The sequence below is a fragment of the Melitaea cinxia genome, chromosome 8 (assembly GCF_905220565.1).
Source record: "Melitaea cinxia chromosome 8, ilMelCinx1.1, whole genome shotgun sequence".
In the NCBI taxonomy this organism is placed as follows: domain Eukaryota; kingdom Metazoa; phylum Arthropoda; class Insecta; order Lepidoptera; family Nymphalidae; genus Melitaea; species Melitaea cinxia.
Window position 1 is genome coordinate 10160790 of NC_059401.1, and position 26930 is coordinate 10187719.

Here is a 26930-nt window from a genome sequence, read left to right on the forward strand (position 1 = left end):
TTTGGTCATTGACATGAACGGTCATTGTCGCCGCGTCGTACATAGATTTTAGTACCTCGATATATCGCCAGTCGATATGACATCTCTGCAGAGAGTCCAGGACAGCCCAGGTCTCGACGGAGTCAAAGGCTTTCTCGTAGTCCACAAATGCCATACACAGCGGTTGATTATATTCTTCCGTCTTTTGGATAATCTGCCGAACAGTATGGATGTGGTCCACGGTGCTGTAGCCATTTCGAAACCCAGCCTGCTCTGGTGGTTGGAATTCGTCGAGTCTTCTGGCGAGACGATTCGTAACAACCCTCGAAAACAGCTTATAGACGTGGCTCAGAAGTGAGATCGGTCTGTAATTCTTTAACAGAGACTTATCGCCTCTCTTAAAGAACAGCACCACCACACTCCTGGACCACGCCTCCGGCGTGGTACCTCGGTGGATGACGGCGTTAAATAGTCTTGCCAAGGCTTTCAGGACAGGTCGCCCTGCGGCTTTAAGGAGTTCAGTGGTAACTCCGTCATCCCCCGGGGCCCTTCCGTTTTTAAGCTGCCCGAGCGCTGCACCAATCTCATCCTCTTCGAAGTCCGGGATACACTCCGAATAATGGCGCAACAATGGTGCCCGTGGATCTTCGGTGTCCCAAGTCGCAGGCTTGCGTGCGCTCGACGAGTACAGCTGTCCATAAAAATTCTCAACCTCTTCTCGGACCTGAGGGCGAGAGCAGACGGTTCTGCCATCTGCTGTTTTAAGCTTCGCAAGAAGGCTTCTCCCCAATGGTCTTTGGAAAACTTTGGACCCCCTATTCTGCTCAATCAGAGTAGCAACCTCTCTCGTATTTGAGCAGCGGAGGTCTCGGCGAATAATTTTCCGTACCCTCTTGGAAAGAGCCCTCTGTTCTGGCGAAGCAGCCGGCAACTCGCGCCTCTGTCGCATCAGATCCAAGGCTTCGGGAGAAAGTTTGGACTGCTTCGTTGGCTTTGTTGGTGGAAAGTGCCTGCGACCCAGTGTACACACCGTCTTCACCACGTTGTCGGTTATCTCGTCCACGTCGCTAGTAGTTTCCAGCGAATCGAATCGGTTTTGGAGTTCCAACTGAAACTGCTCGGAGCCACATAGTATTTGGGGCAGCGTAGGTCGGAGAGTAGATTTCATCAAGCGGGTCCGCTCCTTTCGGAGACATATATTCAGAGTGCCCCGTACTAGCCGGTGGTCGCTGCCGGTGTTAAACCTGTTAACCACTGAGACATCTCTGAATATATGCCTTTTATCCGCTATGATGAAATCTATCTCGTTCCTCGTCACAGTATCGGGGCTTTGCCATGTCCACCTCCTTTGGGGCTTCTTCTCGAAAAATGAGTTCATCAAGAAGAGCCCCTCCGATTCGAGGAAGTTGACAAGCGTCTGCCCCCTGTGATTCCTGTGCCCCAATCCGTGTGGTCCGATGCTCGATCCGTCGCGGCCTTGTACTCCCACTTTAGCGTTGAAGTCTCCCATAACAACGCTGTAGAAGGTCGAAGTAGTGCCATGTATGGCCCTTGTAATATCTTCATACAAGGCTTCGACTTCATCGTCAGAGTGTGCCGAGGTCGGCGCATATACCTGTATCACTTTCAGGGAGTACCTGTCGGTGAGCTTAAGTACAAGGTACGCTACCTGGGTCGACACACTACTGACTTCCACAACGTTGTTAGTGAGAGTCTTGTGAACCAGAAAACCGACGCCACCTTGGGAAAGCCCATCACCTTCACGGAAGTAGAACAAGTGCCCGGAGTCCAGGATCATCGTGTCCTCTCCCTCTCTTCGGACTTCAGACAACCCCAGTATGCTCCACTTAATGTGACTAAGTTCTACCTCAAGTTCGGTGAGGTGATGGTCCAACCGTAGCGTGCGTCCATTATACGTAGCCAGGAATATTTTTCTATGGCAGCCTCCCGTGCCCCGGTGATTCTTAGCACCCTCTACCCCACCGTTACCACGGCCGCTGCCGTAGCCGGGAATAGTGGGGCTGCCGGGAACTGAGGGCCTTATTTTTAGGTTCGAACTCATGGGGGTTTTTGCCCATAGTCACCACGCTGGGCAGGCGGGTTGGTGACCGCAGGGCTGACTTTGTCGCACCGAAGACGCTGCTGCCCGTCCTCGGTCTGTGAATTTAAAAAGCCAGCAGTTGGATGGTTATCCCGCCATCGGTCGGCTTCTTAAGTTCCAAGGTGGTAGTGGAACTGTGCTATCCCTTAGTCGCCTCTTACGACACCCACGGGAAGAGATGGGGTGGCTAAATTCTTTAGTGCCGTAACCACACAGCACACATTTTAAATAAAATAAATAAACTTATATTTTTTTATTATTATAAACAATGTTTCCTACTATCTTATACTAATTGAATAGATAATTTTGTACATTAGGACTCTGAAAAATTTGTGTTGTTTTTAATGTTCTCATCTAATTTTTCTTTACTTTCTTTTAATTGTTGATCGAAAAATTGTTTTCTATGAATTAATGCCACGTGTGGTTGTCGTAAGCTATAATTTTCATTACCTAGTTTAGAGTACTTCTTTTCACCTTCTTTACCCATTAATTCTCTTAAGGCTTGGTTTCTTTGTAATAATTTTTCATAAAATATTGCACCACTTTCAATAAAATCAGGACCTAGTTCACACAACTTCTTATCAACACTTGTTTCGTAATGTACTTCTGTCATATCTTTCATCAGAAAGTATACTCCTAAGCCAAATAATCCTATGATAGAATAAAGTATAGCCCTAGCGTTCTGTGGGGCTGCATATAAATTGAGTCTTCTATTCAAATACTGTGACAAATTATACACCAAGAATATAGACATAAATGGGTAAGTAGATTCAAACATGACTTTACTGTTCTGAGTCATTAGTATTTCTCTACAGATGGCAAATTCTTTCACTTTATCTGGTAATAATAAGGCGTCTGCTAGCTTTTTACCAACTTCAGACGACAAATCCACTTTTTTCTGATTAACCTAAAATATAAGATAAAAACATGAAATCATATATATATAACATCTCTTTAAATTTATCTAATATTAAAATAAATAATATAAATAAATCAACCTGGACATTTTGTTTCTCAATATCGTCTAATGATTGATAGGTAAAATTTATCGGAATCCCAACAAGAGCACCAAATTTCGAACTGGTACTTCCTGTAATTATAGATGGTATTTTAATTAATAACATAATTATATAAGTATACTAGTATATTATAGATTGTGTGGTATTTGACTTACCAGCATGAAATAAGTCATATCCAAAAACGGTAAATGGTTCAATTAATTTTCTATGGACTTGTGATACTTTTAAAATGTCTAAACATTTTTCATATTTCTTTTGAAGATCGTCTGAGAGTTCTCCTGGCTTTCCATTACTACGAATAGAAAAAAGTTCACATTAAATGTACGGAAAGGAATATCTATATACTTTAATAATACTACTTTACCTATAGTAATGAACGAAATCTTTGTAATGTCCTAAGAAAAAGGTATGAGGAGCAAATCGTGCAGCAGTAAGAGCAATGCCGGTACTGGTAACAATTGCAAAAGAAAACCTTCGACCTCTTTCAGTTAAAAACCACGATATCGGTTTTTTCGTAGCCATAATTTGGAATAAAATTATATGTTTATATAATTGTTTTCAGAAGCCAAAATTATTTTATAGTTAGCTCATGTCATCGGGTTTTAGGGTTATTTGAGGTTACTTTTCCTTTATGTCAAGGACCAATGTCTAATGTTTATAACAGGGATGTAAAATAATAAATAAGTCGAGACTTTTATCGACTAAACGATAACGAGTGATTCAATTACACAAAGTCGATTCAGACTGTAACATCCCACAAGTGGCATAGATGTTCAGTATGCCCTAGTCTTGGGTAGCACATGTACGATGTACTAAAAGGTTACGTTACTTAGTACGGTACGAAATGTAATAGTACCAAACGTCAATCACTATTCGGACCTAATCGGACTAATCATACACTATAACAGTACTATCAACTGTTTAATCTATGTTACTTGAACTACGTTCACCGCGGTCAGCCGCAGTCCGACAAGTTTGTATTAAACGTCTATGGGTCCGAGTATCACACTGTCCGACTGTCAAGTACCTAACATAGATTATACAGTTGATAGTACTTTTACAGTGTACGACTAGTCCGATTAGGGCCGAATAGCGATTGACGTTTGGTACTATTACATTTTAGTCTTGGTCTTAATTGGACGTTGTCAGGACTACTACGCATAGGGACTGTGAAAGCACGGCCTGTCGTTATTTTAGACTGACTGTCTACTTTGAAAAAACTTCGATGTTTTTTTTCGATTCAACAAATCGAAACTGTTCATCGATGTCTCTCGATGCATCGATTGAAAACATCGATGTTTTGTTAACATCGAGTACTTTTCCTAAAATTATAATGTTAATGTGTGTAATACGAGTATATTACAAAACTGTAGTCATGTCAAAACAAGTCATCTTATCAGAGTGAAATTTTTTGTATATGACGCTCATGAAAAGAGCTAAATCTATTATTTTAGTAAAGTTTAGATTTTAATCTTTCATAAAATAAAAGATCTAACTCCTTTCATTACCAGTAAGTACATACAAAAACATTCACTACGAAAAGATGATCTGTTTTGAGATGTTGATATTACTTTTCACACAAATCAGATACGCTTCTTCTACACAACTGTTCATGCAAACAATCGCTTATTCAAACATCGTTTATTAAAAGAAAAATAGAGCCATGTAGGAGAAAATTCTTTACTATAATTTAAAAAAGAACAAATAAAAGGAAATCATCAGTTCTTTTAGTCACTGACTCTTGCGCAGTGCTGCCAGCATCATTTCTGAATTTGTATTCGGCTGTCCGGAAAAGACCTTTATTAGTACAAGTTGGCCACGACGGCATTATATTGTCAGTCTAGTATTAAAAAAAAAATAATTATTTTAAAACAAACACATAGAAAGAAAGATTTTAGATAAAATTTTAGTGTTCAACCTCGAGTTTGTGTGAAGTTAACTGGTTATCATAGATCTGATGTTTTATGAAGAAACATCGGTACATTGAATATACCGATAGCTTTTCAAAACATCCGATCAATTCAATGTATCGTATTGTAAGCATCGATGTATATCGAACATCCCTAGTTCTTGCTAATCTGTGCTATTTTTTTGTCTTATTTTGACAGTTTGACACAAGACTTAATGTTCAATGTTGATGTTTGGTTTGAATACCGACAAGTATACAATCCTCAACGTTAAGTAAATTTTATATATTTTTCCATTAACATGGAAGAGATTTTAAAAGAAATTGATAAATTACATTTAGATTATTTGAGTGAGGAATGGATAGAGTCTATTTTTGCATCAGAATTCTTAGAATATGCCGAAATGCCTAATGACTACGAAGTTTCAATAGAATATGATGATATAAAATTTATATTCTTAAATATAATTAATGCAGTGCAGGAATGGCTTAATAATAATCCTGAAAATGGAGAAGATAAATCCTGGACACAGTTGTCACCTCAAATAAAACATCAGAACTTATTAGCTCTTTTAGGTTACTTTATTGACTTCGGTGGTAAAAATATTCTTACAAGAGAACACCGAAATAACGCTATCCTTGCATCTCGTTTGTATTACAAATTATTGTGTATTCCTGGATACAAAGCATATCACATTTATCATTCACAACTGTTCACACAATCGCTCCTTTGTCTTAACTATCCCAAAGCAGTGTGCATAAATGAAAACAATTACTTCAATACAAAAGAGCTCACGTGCGAGGTGAACTCTCTCATTAAGGAATTGGGGCACTTTGTGTATAATTTACGAGAAATTATTCCAAATTTGCATTTGTCACCAAACGATATGAATTTTGAAGACATCGTTAGTAACCTATTAGATATTACAGGAGGTGCCATTGTTAACAAACTTCATATAGGTATATTGTAAAATTATTAATTTATTTACTACTATAACAAGTCCTTAACCCTTGCATAGTATTATCCATTTTAAGTGTAATATATTAGTATATGTTACATTTTGTAAAACTTTGAAATTTCTTCTACTTGTATACAATATGACATTTATTATATTGAAAATAAATGTCATATTGTATCAATAAAATACAATAATGTAAATTTTTGTTTGTATAGATAAAGTAGAACTGGCCAACCTCTCTGGTACCATATATGAAATGATTGATATTCTGATATGTCAAACAAAGGATGAACCAAATTCTACAGCGATACTGTTGATTTTTAAATGTCTCCTACCGAAGTTCATTGCTGCATCCACAGACAGTCGGAGTGCAAATGTAAGCAACAGTTTGTGTGTTAATTATACTATGCTTAAAGAACTTTCAATATTTGACAATTTCTCTAGCTACAATTACTTCCCTTTTTATTTTATTTATTGTTTAAAAATAAATAAGAATATAAAAGACTTAAGCTTTTCTACATTTGTTACTAAAATAAAACATCCAAACCTAGGTAAAAAATTGAACCTAAAACAATGTTGTAAATTAAGAGGACAAGTAATCTCACTGCTATTAACTTCTTCCAAGCTACTTAGACTTAGAAATACTTTTACTAATTATTTAGTAATGCTCATATTAATTTCATAATTACAGAATGTGGTGAGAGCTTCATATGTGACTTATTCAGGGATATTGTTATCTAAATATGGTAAAGCTGCTCTGCCAGGTTTTAATATTCTTTTGCAACATCTTTGCTACACTTTGGATGGACTTGTAAGTATTCAAATATAAATATTACAAAAATAATTAAATAATACACTTTTAAATGTAAAAAAATATTAAATATAAGGAGTAGAAATCTAGAAAATAGTAAATTTTAAATATTAAAAATATTGTCTATAATTTCCACACATTCCCATCAATAAAAGTGTTTATTAAATTTAATTACACTAATGTAAAAAGTCATTTGCTGATTTTATTAATTTTTATTTAAAAGCCAATATATATAATATTTTGACGTCGTTAATCTCAGTATTGGATGCAATAATGTAATTTATATTTTTGAAATATAATAGAGCACCTTTGTTGTAGTAAGATAGTGGATCAGAATTATGATTTATATTGAGTGTAAAAAATTATTAACCTTTTCATCAGCCGCCTCCCTGGGTAAGCGGTCGAAATGTATACTTTGAAGTCCTATTTTTCTATAACCTCTACCTTAAAACTGTATAAAAAATATGGTAATATGTGGAGTATTTTTTTTGTTGGTACATACAGATTTTTTTCCATTTGTATCTCTGTTAATCTGTAGTAAAATTTTAAATTCACAAATATTTTCCAAATAAGTACAATTTTTAAAGCGATATTTTTCTTAGAAAACTAAAAAATTTTAACGAACTATCTTCTATCTTCATCAAACTAAACTTACATTATTTAGGAATACAGAAAAAAAATTAATTATTTTGAATACATTTTGTATTAAATAATAAAAAGATAGTATATATTACCATGCATCAAGACCAATAAATCAGAGTCGAGCGCCAGCGCTCTTAGAGATCCACGCCAAATTCTGCGCAGCCGTCTCTTTCGCTCACACGCGCCAAGCGCCTGTTGTTATATTGTGATAACCGTATTTGATACTTTCATAAAAATAGAATTATATTACTAAAATGACTGTAAAATAATATAATGATAATTTCTGTAAACAAATGTACAATTTAATTTTTTTCTCACATTATCAATACAAATAGACATTTGAATCTGTTTTTCTTGTAATTTGTAAATTAATATGTTTGTCGGTGTCATTGAGTTTATAAGAAAAAATTAAAACCGGCAAAATTTGATGGTCTACTTTCATCCAAAACTATGCAACTCACATTCACACTCAGATTTTCTGGGGCATAATAAAATGCTATTTTATTTATATCGTAAATATTAGATTCTTTCGTAAACTCAAAAATGTTAATCAATTTAAAAAAACATGTTTTATAAAATTGATTTTTTATTTTTATTTTAAATTTATTGACTGTTGTTATATAAAATACTTGAAATTTTTAACAAATTAATTATGTAAAAAACATTTTATACCATAGTTATTAAATTTTATGATACATTAGAAAAAGATCAAGATGGTTTTTTGGTTTTCACACTATACTAAGTAGCACAAAGATCGCGCGGCTCGTACGACTCCAAATTTACCTAAACTTGCCGAGCGAAAAATTGTGAAATGGCTCTTAAGAATAATGCAATAAAAATATTGCAAATAAAACGATGATCTACATAATAAAAATAATCATTTGTTGTAAATTAAAAAGTAACTTATTATATTTTTTTAGGAACGAGCAGAGGTTAGATTCGCTCGTGTATCCCTTGTGGTAGGTCTCATGAGCCTCTTGCCCCACAAATCTTATAGAAACTTTGTGAACTGGTTACTAAAATTATCAACAACGGCAAAAGTCTCACACAGACTGATTGCCCTGGTATGTATATTTCTTTATAAAAACACCTAAGTAAATTTCATCAATCCATAATCTAGATAAAATGTAGGTAAAATGCTAAGTCATTATGTTTAAATTCATGTCCCAACATCATATATTATTCATATTGCATTCAACATGGAAATTCTTGACGTTATTTCCTGTAGAAATAATTTATACCATAATTGTCTGCAAATAATTACCTAGTTCTTATGTTTTGTTGTAAATATGTATAATTTGTGAAATTCCAAAATATCGTAATAATTGAAAAACGCCTATATGCCTAATGCTACCTATCTTTTATCTGATGTCATAATATTTTATTCCAGGAAATATTGGCTAAGCTATTGAATAATGATAGTGATCAATTCACCAACAAAGAAACAACTCTAAATGAGTCATATAATATAGGTAAGAAAAAACTTGAATGTGTAACTACCAAGCAGTGCAATTAAGATAATAATTGTGTTTGCTCGCAAACGAAAAAAAAACGACTTCAATTACATCGACGAGTAATACAACGTAGATCGACGAACAAATAGTCAAGTAACTACACATTATCAAAGATTACTCAAAAAGTAGTTATCAGATCTCAATAAAATTTATATGTGACCACACGACAAACATCAGCTTTCGACTAAATTAAAAAATTATTAAAATCGGTACACCCAGCAAAAAGTTATTGCGGATTTTCAAGAGTTTCCCTCGATTTCTCTGGGATCCCATCATCAGATCCTAGTTTCCTCATCATGGTACTAAGCTAGGGATATCTCCTTTCCAACAAAAAAAGATTATCAAAATCGGTACACTCAGTAAAAAGTTATTGCGGATTTTCAAGAGTGTCCCTCGATTTCTCTGGGATCCCATCATCAAACCCTGGTTTCCTTATCATGGTACTAAACTAGGTATATCTCCTTTCCAACAAAAAAAGAATTATCAAAATCGGTACATCCAGTAGAAAGTTATGTGGTATAATACAACGTAGGTCGACGAAAAAAGCGTCAAGTAAAAACGCATTATTAGATATAACTCGAAAATTAGTTGTTAGATCTCAAATAAATTTCATCATTACAGCCTATACAGTCCACTGCTGGACATAGGCCTCCACAAGTTCACGCCAAAAATAACGTGAACTCATGTGTTTTGCCCATAGTCACCACGCTGGGCAGGCGGGTTGGTGACCGCAGTACTGGCTTTGTCGCACCGAAGACGCTGCTGCCCGTCTTCGGCCTGTGTATTTCAAAGCCAGCAGTGGGATGGTTATCCCGCCATCGGTCGGCTTCTTAAGTTCCAAGGTGGTTGTGGAACCTTGTTATCCCTTAGTCGCCTCTTACGACACCCACGGGAAGAGAGGGGGTGGCTAAATTCTTTAGTGCCGTAGCCACACAGCAAATAAATTTAAATGGACCAATTGACACACACCACCTTTCGATTAAAAAAAAATTTGTCGAAATCGGTCCACACGGTCAAAAGTTCTGATGTAACATACATAAAAAAAAAATACAGTCGAATTGAGAACCTCCTCCTGTTTTGGAAGTCGGTTAAAAAATATAAGATCTTTAAATTATGATAATCTTTATTTTCATAGAAACTAATCGAGAATATAACCAAATTATCCTAAGGGGCCAGGAGCCCACGCCAGAAGGTGAAAACACTGCTGAACCACAAGCCAGAACTTCAACAGACTCAGTAAATACTGAAAGTGAAAGTGAAGATCTTCCTGATAATGTAAATATAATTAAAAAAAAAAAAAATCTTAAAAACTTTATACTCCAAGTACATTTTTGGTAGGTAAATTTAGTCTGATGCACAAAAGGACAATCTATAGAGAAGTATGTGTCGTAATCAACTCAAGGTCTATTACTATTTTGTACATCAGACTGTAGTGTGTTTTTTTACAATATTCAAAAAGGGTAAATGACATTTTATAAAATTAGAATGGACTATAATAATTCTCCATTTTTTTTCTTTTTGAGTATTTTTTACAGAACTGCTATATTGTTAAGATATATAAGCATATATTGTTTATTATTCAAGAATTGTTATTATTATTTAGCATGCATTATTTGAAATTTATGTCACTAGTGCCATGAAGCACAGGTGATTTCGATAATATCACATAGAAATGCAAGAATTGATAAGATTAAAAACGATAGTCGTTTTTTTTAAACACTTAGGGCGGAGTTCACCGACTATCGTTTAACCAATGTTTTAGTAATCAGCCGATGAATTCCTAAACATCGGTTATGCACCCGGTAAAGTATTCACTGTTCATCACGAATATTTTAACCGTGGTTACTAAATCAGGCAATCACCATACGCTCACAGCGAATGAACCACTAATGAATGAATGCTATAAGTTTACTCATTAGGGAAGTCACATAGTTTTATTTAGTCGACACGAGTTTTGGTGCCATCTATAGTTAGCAGCATAAAATAAAACGCTTTCAACTTGAGAAGTTCGAGAACGCATTGGATACTGTTACGTTAGAATGTAGTGTCCAATTTGGATGGGTAATAACGTCACGGCGCTGCCATTGTCAATTTTTTTTTTATTATTTCTTTGCACGTGCTAACGTTCTCTGTGTTGATTATTATTTTGTTCTGTTGTGTTTAATTTTTAAATTACGGTTTACTTGAAAAATGGCAGCTTTAAAAAAGAGAACAAACGATTTTTCAAGCGATGATTTTGACAAACGGAATCTAGTTTTAAATGAGGAATCATTGTATTCTTCGTAATAATTACGACGCATTTGAAACAGGTACTCTAGGTCTCCTTGTTTTGGTCTCTATATTTTCTTGATTTTCAAGAAGGCCTAAAGTCTTGATAGTTATCAATTAATACATTGAAATTGAACACTGACTGCGTGTTTATCTTTTACCAAAAACTTTCAACTAATAACGAAATGTTGCAACTGTTGTAAAGTCACAGCAGAATCTGTTGAGCAGATGTCCGAATATGGCATTGATGGACGGTTAAACAATGCCGTAGAGTTCGGTTATAGTAATCGGCTGTTTAAGGGCTGTAAACACTGGTTAACGTATGGTGAACAGTAAAAATGATTTCATCACTTGTTTAACTGATAAACAGCCGTTTTAAAAGTCGGTGAACTCCGCCCTTAAAGTATTTTAATACTAAGGTGATTATACAACTCTCAAGCAACATTCGTGACTAAATATTTAAAGAGATTTTTTAAATTTTGCTTTTGTAACTACTATAATAATGAAGTAACTTTTGTGAAAGAAAAACATGACTAAAAGCTTTTGATTTTTTATCGTTAGGAAGAAACCGAGGACGCGATAGCAGGGCTCCTCCGCCAGAGGGCGCACACGGTGGCGCACGGCGAGGTGCTGCGCGCCGTGTACGAGCGCGTGCACGACGCGTCCGGCTCGCTGCGCATGCGCGCGCTCGCCCTGCTGGCGGACTGCCTGCTCTCCGACCACCCGCCCATGAAGAGGGCTATCGAGGTGACTCTTCTGATACCTACTTCTGTTCTGTAACAGCGCAAATACTACATTACTGAGCAGAAGTCTTTGCATTTATAACGGTCAAGGCTTGGTGCTTCAATGTAAATGTGACTCTAGTGATATAGCTATGTACTGTATCGTTACGAAGAGCCTCTAAATCTTCAACTAATTGGCAGATATTTTTTATTACTAAGGATGATCGGGCCTTAATGGTACGATGTAAATTGAATTACACACGCGTCTCAGACTATCTCTTAGAGAACGAATAGAACGTTTCGGTTAAGATTCACTGGCTAATCAAATGGACCATCTTGGCTTCACTGATAAAGCTTAAACCCTGATTAAGAAAGGGTGAGTTGGGCATGTGTGGTGCGTCATCGTTCCCCCCCCCCCCAGGAGCTGAACGGCGCGGGCAGCGTGTCGCGGCTGGCGGCGGCGAGCGCGCGCGGCGTGTGCGACGAGCGCGCGGCGGTGCGCAAGGCGGCGGCCGTTCTGCTGCAGCGCCTCGCCGCCGCCGCGCTGAGGGGCGGTCGCGCGCCAAGAGACTCCGACTACGCGGTCAGTTATACGTTACTTGATCGTCTGTCTTCTATGTAAAACTATCCGTGCCCAGCGGTCTCACCCGCACTCATGTAAAAAAATGGAGTAAACTCATATGTTTTATATGAATTGAATAAAAAAGTGCGTAAATCAAAATTGATAGTATGTGAATGACAATATGATGATGAGAATATGATGAATAACAATAACCACTTGATGATTAGATGCTGGTGGGGTTATGCCGTGACGCGAGCATCGTAGTGCGATCGGCTGCATTGTCCGCACTGGGTGAACTAGTTGCCTGCGCGGCCTTAAGCCCCATCGCAACAACAGTACCTCTGCTCCCCCCAACGGAATCTCCAGCTACCCCTTCGTCACCGGTTACGACCACTGAGCGCCTGGGTACCCCCACAAAATGCCTGACAACTCCGACAAATTGTCCCGCTACTCCTACAAATTGCCCCAGTACTCCTACAAATTGTCCCGCCACTCCTACAAATTGTCCCGCCACTCCTACAAATTGTCCTAGTACTCCTACAAATTGCCCCTCGACTCACGCAAGGACCTCGGCCACTTCGGATGAGCCTCACGACGCCGCTAGCGATCCTCCGACCGTCACTCGAGTTGCACTCGACGCCTTCCTCGCCGGGCCCATGCATCGCTTGTCCGACCCTGAAACCAAGGTACAAAAAAGTATTATATCCACATATCTGTAAAATCTGTGTATATAATTCATTTTAGAAAAACGATATTCAGCATTGCATGTTAAAAATGTATATCTCTTGTTTGAACTTGTCTTTTTCTGACTTTGTTATTAAACAAAATTAATTATTCTTTTTTTGACAAATTTACTAAATATCCCGAGCTGTATATTTTTTTTTTTATCAGGAAAATCTGAATAATGAAGTTTGTAACAAAATTGAAACAATCCATTCATCTTTAATGGAAAAATCCATTCATCATATATTATCTTGTTTTATTCTTTAATAATTAATATTTAAAAAAATTTTTTTTATATATATAAAGGGCACGGACACTGTAAATTAATAGTCTTATATTTAGTTCTTCCAACATATTTTTATTAATTCCTGACAATTTGAATTTGGCCAACCGTACAAACTTGAAAATAAAAGTATCTTTTCCAGATTCAAGAGCAAGTTGTGGGTTTCATAAAGGATTTGTTAATAGATCCTTTACGAAAATATGATCCTCTCGTAAGCGAAGACACCTTGCCCTGGGAGTTCCTTTCGGGCATCACCCGGCACAATATGAAGAGACATTTACAGAAAGCGTGCGGTTTGCTGGTCAAATCATCAAATTGTATCAAGTAAGTAATATTTTCTGTTTCAAATAAAATATAATACAAATAAAGTGACGAATATTATAAAAATAATATTAATACAGTTTACTCCAACGTGTCGTTAATATTGTATTACTGGGCAAAGGTATATTCTTATTTTTCTATTTTACTTCAACATAGTCTCTTAAGAAATAATTGTAGAATTGTTACTAAATACGAAAAATTTATAGGTGTATCTAATCCAATATTAATGTTACATTATAATAGTTAGAGATCAAACTCTTCAATAAACACATTTCAATCAATTAAACATGTATGTGTGTATGTATGTAAGAAGTTATACTTCATTGGCTAGCTAACTTTACGTTGCTAACTTCTTCTTCGTTGACATGGTGTCGGCTTTTTTGACGGTGTGCGCGCCCATCGTATTAATTAACTCTTATCATTTTTCCCTTACGCACCAAAAGATGTAAAACTTCAATAAGCTAGACGTGTGGTATCATTGAAACGCCTCTTAAGTGATACAAAATGTAGTAATACTTGCAATAACGACATGTTAGCCCATTATTTATTTACTTAAGATTATTTTTGTACAACTAGATCGGCAAACAAGTGTACGGCCCACATGACGGTAATCGGTTACCATAGTCTATAGACGCCTACAACACTAGAAGTATTGCAAACGCGTTGCTGACTCTACCTACCAGGAGCTCTGGTCACCTTACTCACTACAGGAACACCGCACTGCTTGAGAACAGTGTTGTTTAGCTGTGACCTTATGTAAGGTCGAGATATTTCCCCAGATCCAGAACCAGAACCCTGTAAGGTTGAGGTACTTATACTAGCACTACCGGCTAAATACCAGGTGACCAGAGCTCCTCGAGGGGATTGGGAATTGGGTCGGCAACGCGCTTGCGATGCTTCTGGTATTGGCGTCTATAATCTACAATAATCCGCTAACTATCAGGTGAGCCGTACGCTTGTTTACCGACCTACTCATATAAAAAAATACTAGCAGGATATTTCCTGGTGTGCTCTACCTCAATATTATCCTGGTGAGCCCTAGCTCATAACATTATGTTCTAAACTAACTGTCCAACGAAAATCTCACCCTCAGTCATCGACTAGTCGATATACTGAGCACGCATCTGGGTACATCGAGTGACGAGCGCGACCTACAGTGCCTCGTGCTACTGACCAGCGTAGCGAGACACGTGGACTACTCCGACGTCGGCTTCCTGCTGGACTACTACTACCACCTTACGGCGAAACAGGTACTTTGTCACAGTACAGATTCGAAATTACAAATTGGTCTATTACAGAATTTTTGGGGACAGAAATAACATCGAGTGGATTTCAATTGAATCGAATTGTGTTAAAAAGTTATTCTACTACTTATCGTTATCATATTTAATTTAGAATATTAAGCTGTCCACGCTACCTGAAAAGAAACATTTTTTTAAAGTGCGGCTGATGCCACTCGTATACGCGATGCGATGTGGGAATGTATCTGATACTGTAAATACCAATATATTAGCAATTTCAAATTCAGTAGAGCCTTAAGATTAAAGGACAGGTATGTCCACTGAAATAATCGTTTCTGAACTATATACAGGTGACTAGTGAATTACTATCAATATTTAAGGACGTGATATTTGACGATTATATATGACAAAATAAAAATACATAAACATAAATATTAATAAACTAAACATTTTTGAATATCATATCAAAAATTGACCGCTCCAGCGGGATTCGAACCCGCGTCTCCGACTGACCGTGTCGGCGCTCTAGCCAATTAAGCTATGCAACGATGTGCCCGCTAGAGCGAAATTTTTGATATGATGATTTTTATTTTCGGTTTAAGCGAACCGTGGCGCCGTCTATAGTGAGTTCTTTACAGAGACCCGTAACTATTCAAAGTTTCATATTACAATGAAAATCTTTGACAGGAGACGACACCATGCTATTTTTAATATGTATGATTTTATTTTTGTGTTACCCTCACATTAGGAATTCTAAACATTTTTGAATATCATATCAAAAATTGACCGCTCCAGCGGCATTCGAACCCGCGTCTCCGACTGACCGTGTCGGCGCTCTAGCCAATTAAGCTATGGAACGATGTGCCCGCTAGAGCGAAATTTTTGATATGATGATTTTTATTTTCGGTTTAAGCGAACCGTGGCGCCGTCTATAGTGAGTTCTTTACAGAGACCCGTAACTATTCAAAGTTTCATATTACAATGAAAATCTTTGACTTGTTCGCTTAAACCGAAAATAAAAATCATCATATCAAAATTTCGCTCTAGCGTGCACATCGTTCCATAGCTTAATTGGCTAGAGCGCCGACACGGTCAGTCGGAGACGCGGGTTCGAATCCCGCTGGAGCGGTCGATTTTTGATATGATATTCAAAAATGTTTAGAATTCCTAATGTGAGGGTAACACAAAAATAAAATCATACATATTAAAAATAGCATGGTGTCGTCTCCTGTCAAAGATTTTCATTGTAATATGAAACTTTGAATAGTTACGGGTCTCTGTAAAGAACTCACTATAGACGGCGCCACGGTTCGCTTAAACCGAAAATAAAAATCATCATATCAAAAATTTCGCTCTAGCGGGCACATCGTTCCATAGCTTAATTGGCTAGAGCGCCGATACGGTCAGTCGGAGACGCGGGTTCGAATCCCGCTGGAGCGGTCAATTTTTGATATGATATTCAAAAATGTTTAGAATTCCTAATGTGAGGGTAACACAAAAATAAAATCATACATATTATTAATAAACTTCTAAGTAAAGTTAACCAACAGTTATCTCCTTAATGACGCATCGTCTGGACGACAAAACAGGTGTATAGGTAGGTTTCATACATTTAGTAAAACTAAATGTATGAATTAGAATTGGCGGTGGTTGCGGCGGGCGGTGGCAAGCGGCACAGTGCAAGGCCAAGGCCGCACGAACCGCCGCTATGGCTGGAAATTAATGTGCCTACATTTCATTTACTTAAATTAATCAAGTTTGCGCGTTTATCGCAAAAAAATCACCCTTCGTCGTTCCTCTTAAATTTGAAGGCACTCCCTTAACAGCCTCGGCCAGTATTGGGATACTTGGCGTCGACATATCGAGCAATGTGCAATTTCGTGGTCATCTGGAAGGAAAGGCTAAACTAGCCTCGAAGAAACTTAGTGTGCTCAGTAGGGCGAAGCAGTATTTCATGCCTTGCCACCGCCTACAATTATGTAAGGCACAGATCCGGCCCCACATGGAATACTGCTCTCATCTATGGGCTGGAGTGCCCCAGTACCAGCTCCTTCCATTTGACCGTGTTCAACGCCGAGCGGCTCGAATCGTTGGTGACAAGATTCTCTCCGATTGGCTCGATTCTTTGGCACTGCGTAGAGATGTCGGGTCACTCTGCATCTTCTACCGTATTTACCACGGTGAGTGTTCTGAGGAATTGTTCGGACTAATGCCTACAGCAGAATTCCACCAGCGGACATCGCGTCGAAATTCAAAATTTCACCCACATCACCTCGATGTCTGGAAGTCTACGACAGCTCGATTTTTGCGCCATTTTCTGCCACGCACGACCCCTCTATGGAACCAGCTGCCACCTACGGTATTTCCGAAACAATACGACCTAGGGACCTTCAAAAGAAGAGCATATTCCTTTTTGAAAGGCCGGCAACGCGCCTGCTAATACTTTGATGTAGCGGGTGTCTGTGGATGTTGTTTTTCACTTACCATCAGGTGAGACAACTATCCGTTTGCCCCCTCTTCTATATAAAAAAAACTAATGTATGTATTAAGGTATGGGAATTTGGTAAAAAATTAAGTACCTATTTTTTTTATATAATTCGAATGAGAATCATGTACCTAGTGTCCTCCTTAAATATTGATACTAATTCACCAGTCACCCTGTATACTGTTGTTTTTTATCTTTTTTTGTATGTCTGTAATTAGTGTAATACTATACCGGCTACTAATTACGTGTGAGAACTTGCCAATATATCCGCGGTGTATACGCGAGAACGTGACAATAGCCGCGTGGCCCGCAGGAGCGTGACGCGCGCCTGCTGCCTCTGACGCTGGAGCTGCTCTCGGTGTGGTCGGGCGCCGTGGCGGGCGCCGCGCGCGACGCGCTGCGGGACCACCTCGTCACGCGTCTTGCGGCCGCGCCCGATGACGGTACGTCTCATAAGAGACAGTTATATTTTTTTTAATGATGTGGCTAACAAGCGTACGGTCTGCCGGATAGTAAGTGGAAACCTATTTTTTATACGACTAGTGCGACAAACAAACGAATGCCCAACCTGATAGTATGAGACTACCTTAACCTACAAGTTGCCTACAACACTAGAAGCATCACAAAAACGTTGCCGACACTACCCCTGACTCTCCCCAGGAGCTCTGGCCACCTTACTCACCATGGGAACACGACACTAAGTGAGAGCAGTATTATTTCGTTATGACCTTCTGTAACGTTAGGTTACTTCCCCGGTCCGACATAATCTTCTTTAAGGTTTAAGGAACTTCTCCAGTCAAACCGCTTTAAATTTTGAGCGAGTTATTTCCAGTTTTGTCCTACCTGAATATAACACAAGGTGTATATTATTATTAATAATAAAAAAATTCTTATTTCTTAAAGAAAGCAGACCAGCTGTCGCGTCTCTCGCAGCACAATTGGATCCTAATAATCTGCACTGGGCGACTGAGCTGATGCAAATATGTGAGTCTTTTCTTTGGTTTACATTACAATAGAAATATGACACCTTGCATTGCGTCTACACCAAACTAACATCTACCAGAAACATTGGGGATATTTGAAGTTGGTTTTGAAAAGGAATAGAACCATGTTATCACAGATAAAATAATAAGAAACGGTTTTATTTTTATTTCTATTTATAGCCAATTGTTATGAGCTTGAAAAATTAAAACAAATTTTTATCGACAATCAACTAAACTATTAAAATATAAACATAACGGGCCCAAATCAAATCTCGTCTTTTAATATATTTTAATATATTGTAACTTCGACTATCTGGATTGGTGATAATATAAATGTTTCATTTTTTAATGACAATTTGTGGTTTGTCAACAAGTAACATGCTTCGAATTAAAAATAACTGTGTTTGAAATGTTGAATAATATCGAGTGAAATGTTTGTAATTCTGTACCAGCGGAGCGGCGCGCGCTAGCGAGTAGTGACGTGCGTGAGTGGCTAAGAGCGGCCGACGTGTCGCTAGTGGCGCCCACGCCGCCCTCGCCACAGCTTCTGCGACTGTTCCTAACTGCACTGGCACACCCCCCGCCCGGTAACTGCACCCATAATTAAGAAACATTAGCAACGTCGTGAGCCGTGCTAGTATACGTTCGGTGATTATCGTGACGCAGCACTTTTGAATCGATTAATAGTTCAGATATTAAAAATTTGTTTTTATGTCTAAATATTTTAGGGACTATTAATTAATGACGTAAAGATGATTTTGGCAATTTTCGGCTCCCCTACCCCCTCGTAAATGTGGCTCCCCCTCACGCTTACGTATGATTCCATTTCGTCTTTCGAAATAATGAAATGTAAGAGAAGGATCAGTTCCACTAAAAAGTGAGCGTGGCTAACGAGACGCAACCCGCCGCGGCGGTCCTTAGAGTGGGGCCCGCAGCAGCGCGGCGCGTGCAGCGCGGGCGCGGGGCGGCTGTGCGTGCGCTCGCGCGCCGCGGCCGCCGCGCTGGCGCCGCCGCTGGCCGCGCAGCTGCGGGACGCCGCCGCGCCGCTGTGCGCGCGCCTCAACGCGCTGCTCGCGCTCACCGACATCTGCACCAGGTCTGTCGCCCCTTCTTCTTGGGCTACTGTAGTGTCGATCGAAATCGAGAACCTTCCTTTTTTGGAAGTCGGTTAAAAACGACTATTCTTTCTACGACGTGATACGTATATTCGCGATTTAGAAAATACTCTCGATGTTGCTCGGGTTTAGATTTTTTATCATTTGAAGCATTTTTATTAGACTCACTATGCTGACTGTGGTATGATGCCAACTACTATAAAGAGTTTTTTGTAGGTACGCGGTGTTAGTAAGTATTAGTTACGCGGTATTGCAGTATCACCGATAATATATGGTTCACAATTCGACTAGCTCGTTGGCACAGTTTGTAGTGGCTTTCTGCTCCGCAGGTTGCGGGTTCGATTTCCGTCTGAGTCTGGGTGTAATATTTGTATGTATTTATATATGTATATTTATCAAAAACAAATAGCTATACCAGTCGACTGTTACCTGTAACACAAGCGTTAAGTCGTTATCTTACAATAACGTGGTGCAGGTACTCGTGCATCGTGGAGCCGCAGCTGGACGCGGTGTGCGGCTCGGTGGCGCGCGGCGCGGCGCCGGCGCTGCGGCGTGCGGCGGCGCGCGCGCTCACCCGCCTGCTGCTCGCCGGCTACCTGCGCCTGCGCACGCCGCTCTACTACCGGTACGCCGACATCTTACCACACTAACACCGGTTCAACTACGGCACGCGTCTTCTCGATTCCGCAGTCAAACTGTTTTATTGAACCCTTGTGGGACTTTCTTACTACTGAAATGAGCCGTTTGTTTACTAATAAATAAAATTAGTTAAAAACATTGAGTTATCGATTTCAACACCGTGACTATAAGATTTTTAAGGCAAATTCCAATCGTATTTATTGTGTTTTCGTATTAACCCATTTTTCATATAATCCCAAATCACACATCTCCAGAGGGTTGCTTACGATCTAGTATTATAAGGCTTCGTTCGAACGATAACTTCTGCAAATATTATAAACATGACAATTGTTAAGATGAAGGGATGTTTAATATTTTTTCACATCACTTGAACTTATCCTGTAACCATGAAACTTTGTCCATAGATTTTTATTTTGTGTGGCTACCGTTTAATGTTGTAATTACTTCAGTTTCTTACAAGCTCTTATATATTGTCACATCGTTTAGCTACTGCGCGCTACTCGCGGACGATGACCACGACGTGCGCGAGCCGGCCGAGTACTACGTGTCGTGCTGCCTCACTGTCGACGCCATCTACCACCACTTCGTCGACTGCGTGCTACATTACAACAACGAGGACACCGGTCGGTACTCTTTATACGTTAATGCGACTACTAACACCTAATAATTACGACCGATGTCATTTATACAACGAATTTGGAAATATTTGTTTAATAACCGAAACGCCTCAGTATAATCATAAAATGTACCTCGTGATACTTCAATTTCATTCAATAGACTATGTTTTTGACACAGAGTTTCTCAACTTCGACATTAACTGTTGTTTACGGATAATGCCTCGAGGAGAAAAAGTATATATATATATATATATATATATATATACAGTTTTGAGTGTGTTCCAGAACCCATGTCGTTCGATGCGCGGCAGTTGATCTACGACGTGATGCTGCAGCGGCTGTCGTTGGTGCAGAAGCTGAACGTACAGTGTCGCCTGGCGCGGGAGGTGCTGGAGCACGCGGCCAGCCTGTGCGACGAGCAGGACGAGCTGCCCGCCGCGCTGCACGCCGCGCTGCTCGACACCATCACGCTGCTGTGCGGGCCCCGCATGAAGCTGCCCAGTACGTGCCCTTGTTTACTGAGAGTCACCTCCTGGAGCACGCGGCCAGCCTGTGCGACGAGCAGGACGAGCTGCCCGCCGCGCTGCACGCCGCGCTGCTCGACACCATCACGCTGCTGTGCGGGCCCCGCATGAAGCTGCCCAGTACGTGCCCTTGTTTACTGAGAGTCACCTCCTGGAGCACGCGGCCAGCCTGTGCGACGAGCAGGACGAGCTGCCCGCCGCGCTGCACGCCGCGCTGCTCGACACCATCACGCTGCTGTGCGGGCCCCGCATGAAGCTGCCCAGTACGTGCCCTTGTTTACTGAGAGTCACCTCCTGGAGCACGCGGCCCCCTGTGCGATGAGAATGAATTGTGATTCAATAAATTTAAATAAAACTTAACATTTATGACAAAAATCTATCAGATCTCTGGCATCTGTCTGTCAGATCTCTGCCATCTCAGTTTGTGTGAGACAACTAATATATATGTAAAGACTTTATGGCCTTACGTCTTGACGAAAACCGCTGATTGTTAGGCGTTTATTTATTTATTTATTGTATTTGATGCCGTGTGTTGTCGGCCGAGTAGAATAGCACCACCCGCTAACCCGTGGGGGTCGTAAAAGGCGACAGAGGAATAAACCTGGCTCAAAATCATCAGGGTCCTGGAGAAGGAAAACTTCATTTGAAACCTGGAATGCGGAAGACTCTTGCAGCCGAACTGGCTCCACATGTATAGACTCGTTCCTGTGGACCTAGCTAGTGAGGTCGAAAGGGTGGCGCAGAGCTTAAGCAACTCTGCGTTTTCCTGAAAAGTGTCCTAGGCGACACAGTGTCTGTCTGACACTGTTTAAATCGTCTACAATAGACTGATTAAGGCCAATGATGATTTATTTATTTTATTGTTTTACAGAAAAACCTGAAAAAGCAGGAGATGCTGATTTAGATGACCTTCAAGAACGTGTGACGACGAACATTGTCTCTCATGTAAGTTACTTGAAATATATTTCTTAATCTGCCTCACACACTTACAATTTGTAAATTCACTAACTAGCTAGAGCACAAATCACAAATTTGTAGAGTTTAAAACGGTATAATTGATCTACATTACCCTAACATTATAAATCCATTACTCAATTTAGATTAATTGGTAATCAAATATACAAATCAAATTATGCTCTTTATATTGTTATGTCACTTATTTGAAAATAATTGAAGCATTTTGCACTGCATTAAAAACTCTGGTTTTATGGCATTTTTTACAAAAAATCATATGCAACTATAAATTATTGTCATACATGAGATTCGAATACAGACAGAGTTTTGTGCTAATGTGTAAAACCTGAACTGGTTTATTTTTAAATAAACACAGTAGTATTTCATAATCTATCAACATTTTCTTCCTGTCCTAGATTTTCACGGAGAAAGAAAAGGTACAATTAGTTAATATTACTCAGTTGTATCTAATTTTGGCAATGTTACTTTTTCGTATTATTTATTGTAAGCTTATTAAATTTTAGTTTTATATCGTCAGCTAAATTTGAAAATGACGTTTTTAACCAAAATTAAATTATAAAGAAATTTTAGCGGTCGTTGTGTTAACACTGATAAATATATTGAAGCTTATGTCGGATTTATTTGGAATAGAAAAAATCTTCAAGCAATATTTTTTGTGTACAGGCAAATAGTGTAGAGCCAGATAAAGATCACAAGTACTTATGAGAATGGATAAATTTAGCCGATGATATTCGGTTACTTTTTTTAGAGCATCAAAATAATCTGTTTTGTACCTTGATCCGAAACAGGATAATAAGTCTAAGCATACTTAGGTCATGTACAGATCAGTATCATGTACAGATGCTTAAATACTATCGAACAGAACATCTGCATTCGCTGAGCGTAAAGTTTTAACGTTTTAGCACAACGTTAAGTACGCATCCATGTCAGCCCATAATTCATTTGTCGACAAAATCCAAAATGTATCCATGTCAACAAAAAATGGCACTACTGCTGAATTCTTTCATATTATGCCATATCTTAGCGAATGCATAAATGTTGTTACTTCTATACTTAATATTTGTAATAAGTCTGTGTAAGTAGATTTATGCTTTGGTAGAATCTGACACCCAAATTAAGATTCGTAGAATTTAGATTTTGGTTTCTGTTTCGGTCGGACACTACTCGGAATGGATACATAAGTTATGAAATCGATAATGTTATACACACTCTTAACGCTTGTATCAAATACGTTGTATGAATGATAATTATTTGATTATGGTTGTACGATTTGTTCAGTACCAGCTTGCTTGTAATAGGAGGAAATGTAAATGTGTGTTTTCCTTAAATTTGTTGTCTCGTTGGTGACTAAATAGCATTGTCATCACAATGTATCATGTTGTATATATATGTGTATCTTTACTCCATAATTGATATCCTCCTAAATGACACTATACGCCACTTCTCTTTGTATACTTCCCTACCGCTTTCACTATGCCCAAAGGTTGTGAAGAGATCGCTCGTCTAGCGATAAGACCGTCTTTGTACACTGTTCTTTATTAGTAATGTGTTGTTGTTTTGTTGGTGTCGTGTACAATAAAGACTATAAGTAATAAAGTATAAAAAACGTACACACAGAAAATGAAGCGCACGGTGGCCGAGGTGCTGGTGCCGGCCGTGCTGCGGCTGTACGCGCACATGCGGCCGCGCGGCGGGCAGCTCGCCGCCTACCTCGTGCGCATCGCCACCGACCTGCTCAACGACTACCGGCACGAGGTCAGATCCTGTCCCCACGCGAATTCGTTTAGCCTTTATACATTTCTTTATATCATACGTCGCCAACAAGCGTACGACCCACCTGATGCTCTTTTGTATATTAGTGCGTCGACTGGGTCGGCAAACAAGTGTACGGCTCAACAAATGGTAAGCGGTTACCGTAGCCTATAGACGCCTGTTAAACCATCGGCATCGCCAGCACGCTGCCAACCTACCCCCGACCCTCCTCAGGAGCTCTGGCCGCCTTACCAGACGAACACAACACTACTTGGGAGTAATTTCATTTAGCTGTGATCGTCTGTAAGGTTGATATACACCGACAATGTAGATGACAAGATGTCCAAGCGGTTAGATTACTTATGTCTTTTTATATGTCTAAATATGAGAAATACAGGATTAAAAATAATTCTTAAAGCTAATTTATAAGGTTAACCAAACCAAAACTTACTTCTGTCAATATTTTATTCAAACTCTACATAAAATTACAAGATTGTTGACGGCGATAAGGGTTGCTTATTGCCTGTTAGATTTAAGCACAGTAAAACGACGTGTGGACTCTTTGACTGTTTATTTGTAACTGATGAAGTTCAAAAATTTGGAGATGCAGTGGACTGTATACTTATATATAATTATAGCTAGGATTGATTGATTGAAATATAGGTTGGGGGCAGATATCGTGTTCCTGGAGATTGGATCTTAAATTTTTTCGTACGTTTTAACGTCCATTAATCTGTGAGTGTCATTATTTATATAGTATGAATCACGATTCAGCCGGTAACATCTACCACCGCTGGCCTCTTTCTCCGTGTAGGAGAAGGAATTGAGCTTAATTCACTACGCTGCTCCACTGTGGATGGGCGGATATATTCCTTACTATCAGGTGCACACGATACTCGGTGGGTAGACCCACAAGGATAAACATCCAAACCGGAAAGAAATGTTTGTATAAATACAAATATCCATCCGGAGCGGGAATCGAACCCAGCTATCGCAAGTGTGTAGGCGCCGACACCGCACACGCTCGACTACACCAGAGCGGTTGTTGTAAATATTTAATACAATTGTATATAATATGAATAGCTAATAAATATGAGTACCTACGAAGTCGCAGTCGAGACCTATCTGCGACAAAGAAATGTACTAAAGATATGCAATACAGATCGAGGAGCTGATAGAGAACGACGAGGAGCTAGTGGAGCGCGTGCGGCAGTTCCAGGAGACCATCGGGCTGGAGGCGTCGTTCGGCAACGCGCGCAACCTCGTGACCGCGTCCGCGCCGCCCGAGCCCGACACGCCGCGCGCGCGCCGCCGCCCCGCGCCCCGCACCCCCGGCCTGGCGCCGCGCAAGCGGGCGCTGCGCGTATAGCGGGCCGGCTGCACCACGGGCTGGAGGCGTCGGTCGGCCACGCGCGCAACCTCGTGACCGCGTCCGCGCCGCCCGAGCCCGACACGCCGCGCGCGCGCCGCCGCCCCGCGCCCCGCACCCCCGGCCTGGCGCCGCGCAAGCGGGCGCTGCGCGTATAGCGGGCCGGCTGCACCACGGGCTGGAGGCGTCGGTCGGCCACGCGCGCAACCTCGTGACCGCGTCCGCGCCGCCCGAGCCCGACACGCCGCGCGCGCGCCGCCGCCCCGCGCCCCGCACCCCCGGCCTGGCGCCGCGCAAGCGGGCGCTGCGCGTATAGCGGGCCGGCTGCACCACGGGCTGGAGGCGTCGGTCGGCCACGCGCGCAACCTCGTGACCGCGTCCGCGCCGCCCGAGCCCGACACGCCGCGCGCGCGCCGCCGCCCCGCGCCCCGCACCCCCGGCCTGGCGCCGCGCAAGCGGGCGCTGCGCGTATAGCGGGCCGGCTGCACCACGGGCTGGAGGCGTCGGTCGGCCACGCGCGCAACCTCGTGACCGCGTCCGCGCCGCCCGAGCCCGACACGCCGCGCGCGCGCCGCCGCCCCGCGCCCCGCACCCCCGGCCTGGCGCCGCGCAAGCGGGCGCTGCGCGTATAGCGGGCCGGCTGCACCACGGGCTGGAGGCGTCGGTCGGCCACGCGCGCAACCTCGTGACCGCGTCCGCGCCGCCCGAGCCCGACACGCCGCGCGCGCGCCGCCGCCCCGCGCCGCGCGCGCCCGGCCTGGCGCCGCGCAAGCGGGCGCTGCGCGTATAGCGGGCCGGCTGCACCACGGGCTGGAGGCGTCGGTCGGCCACGCGCGCAACCTCGTGACCGCGTCCGCGCCGCCCGAGCCCGACACGCCGCGCGCGCGCCGCCGCCCCGCGCCGCGCGCGCCCGGCCTGGCGCCGCGCAAGCGGGCGCTGCGCGTATAGCGGGCCGGCTGCGCCGTACGGCCGCACTCGGCCTGTAACACCCCAGCGTTGGCCGTGGGCCTCTTTCTCAATGTAAGGAAGGATTGGAGCTTAATCCACCACGCTGCTCCACTGCGGGTTGGCGGATATATTCCCTACTATGAGTAATGATCGCTATCAGGTGTATATGATAACAACCGAAACCGACAGCTTAGCTTGGTCTTCGCGGCGAACGGCTGTCAATTATTATTTTAAATTCGATTCTTGTATTTCGAAAACGATTCGTCGCGCAAACGCACTCACCGCTGAAGAGAGCGCTGCGTATATAACTACCACCTCCACTATACCGCCTCAAGTACTTATTATTTTAACCTCCTAAGACTCAACTTAAATTTTAGGTACCTATCCATATATGAATATAGTTTAGAACATATTTTCCCAAACTTTTATGGACTACCGCCCCTTTTACAAGAAAACAAAACTTCAACACCCC

The 26930-nt window shown here is 41.0% G+C and overlaps 2 protein-coding genes across 2 annotated transcripts; one reads left to right on the forward strand and one right to left on the reverse strand.

Annotated features, from left to right (window-relative positions):
- Positions 1-2318: 2318 nt before the first annotated feature.
- Positions 2319-3739, reverse strand: LOC123655617 (transmembrane protein 177). Its single transcript, XM_045591380.1, has 4 exons — positions 3464-3739; positions 3255-3391; positions 3079-3170; positions 2319-2987 (listed from the first exon to the last, which is right to left on the reverse strand). Exons 1-4 carry the CDS (start codon positions 3619-3621, stop codon positions 2394-2396), a joined length of 981 nt encoding a protein of 326 aa, XP_045447336.1. The 5' UTR covers positions 3622-3739; the 3' UTR covers positions 2319-2393.
- Positions 3740-5238: 1499 nt separating this feature from the next.
- On the forward strand, positions 5239-25510 carry LOC123656001. Its single transcript, XM_045591724.1, has 22 exons — positions 5239-5965; positions 6180-6340; positions 6656-6775; positions 8338-8481; positions 8808-8909; positions 10108-10206; positions 11761-11946; positions 12343-12504; positions 12711-13169; positions 13632-13813; positions 14904-15060; positions 17850-17979; positions 18440-18520; positions 18972-19106; positions 19441-19615; positions 20110-20259; positions 20760-20896; positions 21176-21391; positions 22286-22359; positions 22785-22805; positions 24007-24144; positions 25304-25510. The coding sequence occupies exons 1-22, from the start codon at positions 5308-5310 to the stop codon at positions 25508-25510; spliced, it is 3894 nt and encodes a 1297-aa protein (XP_045447680.1). The 5' UTR covers positions 5239-5307.
- The last annotated feature ends 1420 nt before the right edge of the window (positions 25511-26930 follow it).

Coding starts and splice junctions, on each gene's coding strand:
- LOC123655617 (XM_045591380.1), bottom strand. CDS start 3,621: ATGGCTACGAAAAAACCGATATCGTGGTTTTTAACTGAAAGAGGTCGA. Junction 3,171..3,254: donor ATATGACTTATTTCATGCTG/GTAAGTCAAATA, acceptor CTATAATTACAG/GAAGTACCAGTTCGAAATTT. Junction 2,988..3,078: donor TTGAGAAACAAAATGTCCAG/GTTGATTTATTT, acceptor CTTATATTTTAG/GTTAATCAGAAAAAAGTGGA.
- LOC123656001 (XM_045591724.1), top strand. CDS start 5,308: ATGGAAGAGATTTTAAAAGAAATTGATAAATTACATTTAGATTATTTG. Junction 8,482..8,807: donor CACACAGACTGATTGCCCTG/GTATGTATATTT, acceptor ATTTTATTCCAG/GAAATATTGGCTAAGCTATT. Junction 12,505..12,710: donor CAAGAGACTCCGACTACGCG/GTCAGTTATACG, acceptor CTTGATGATTAG/ATGCTGGTGGGGTTATGCCG.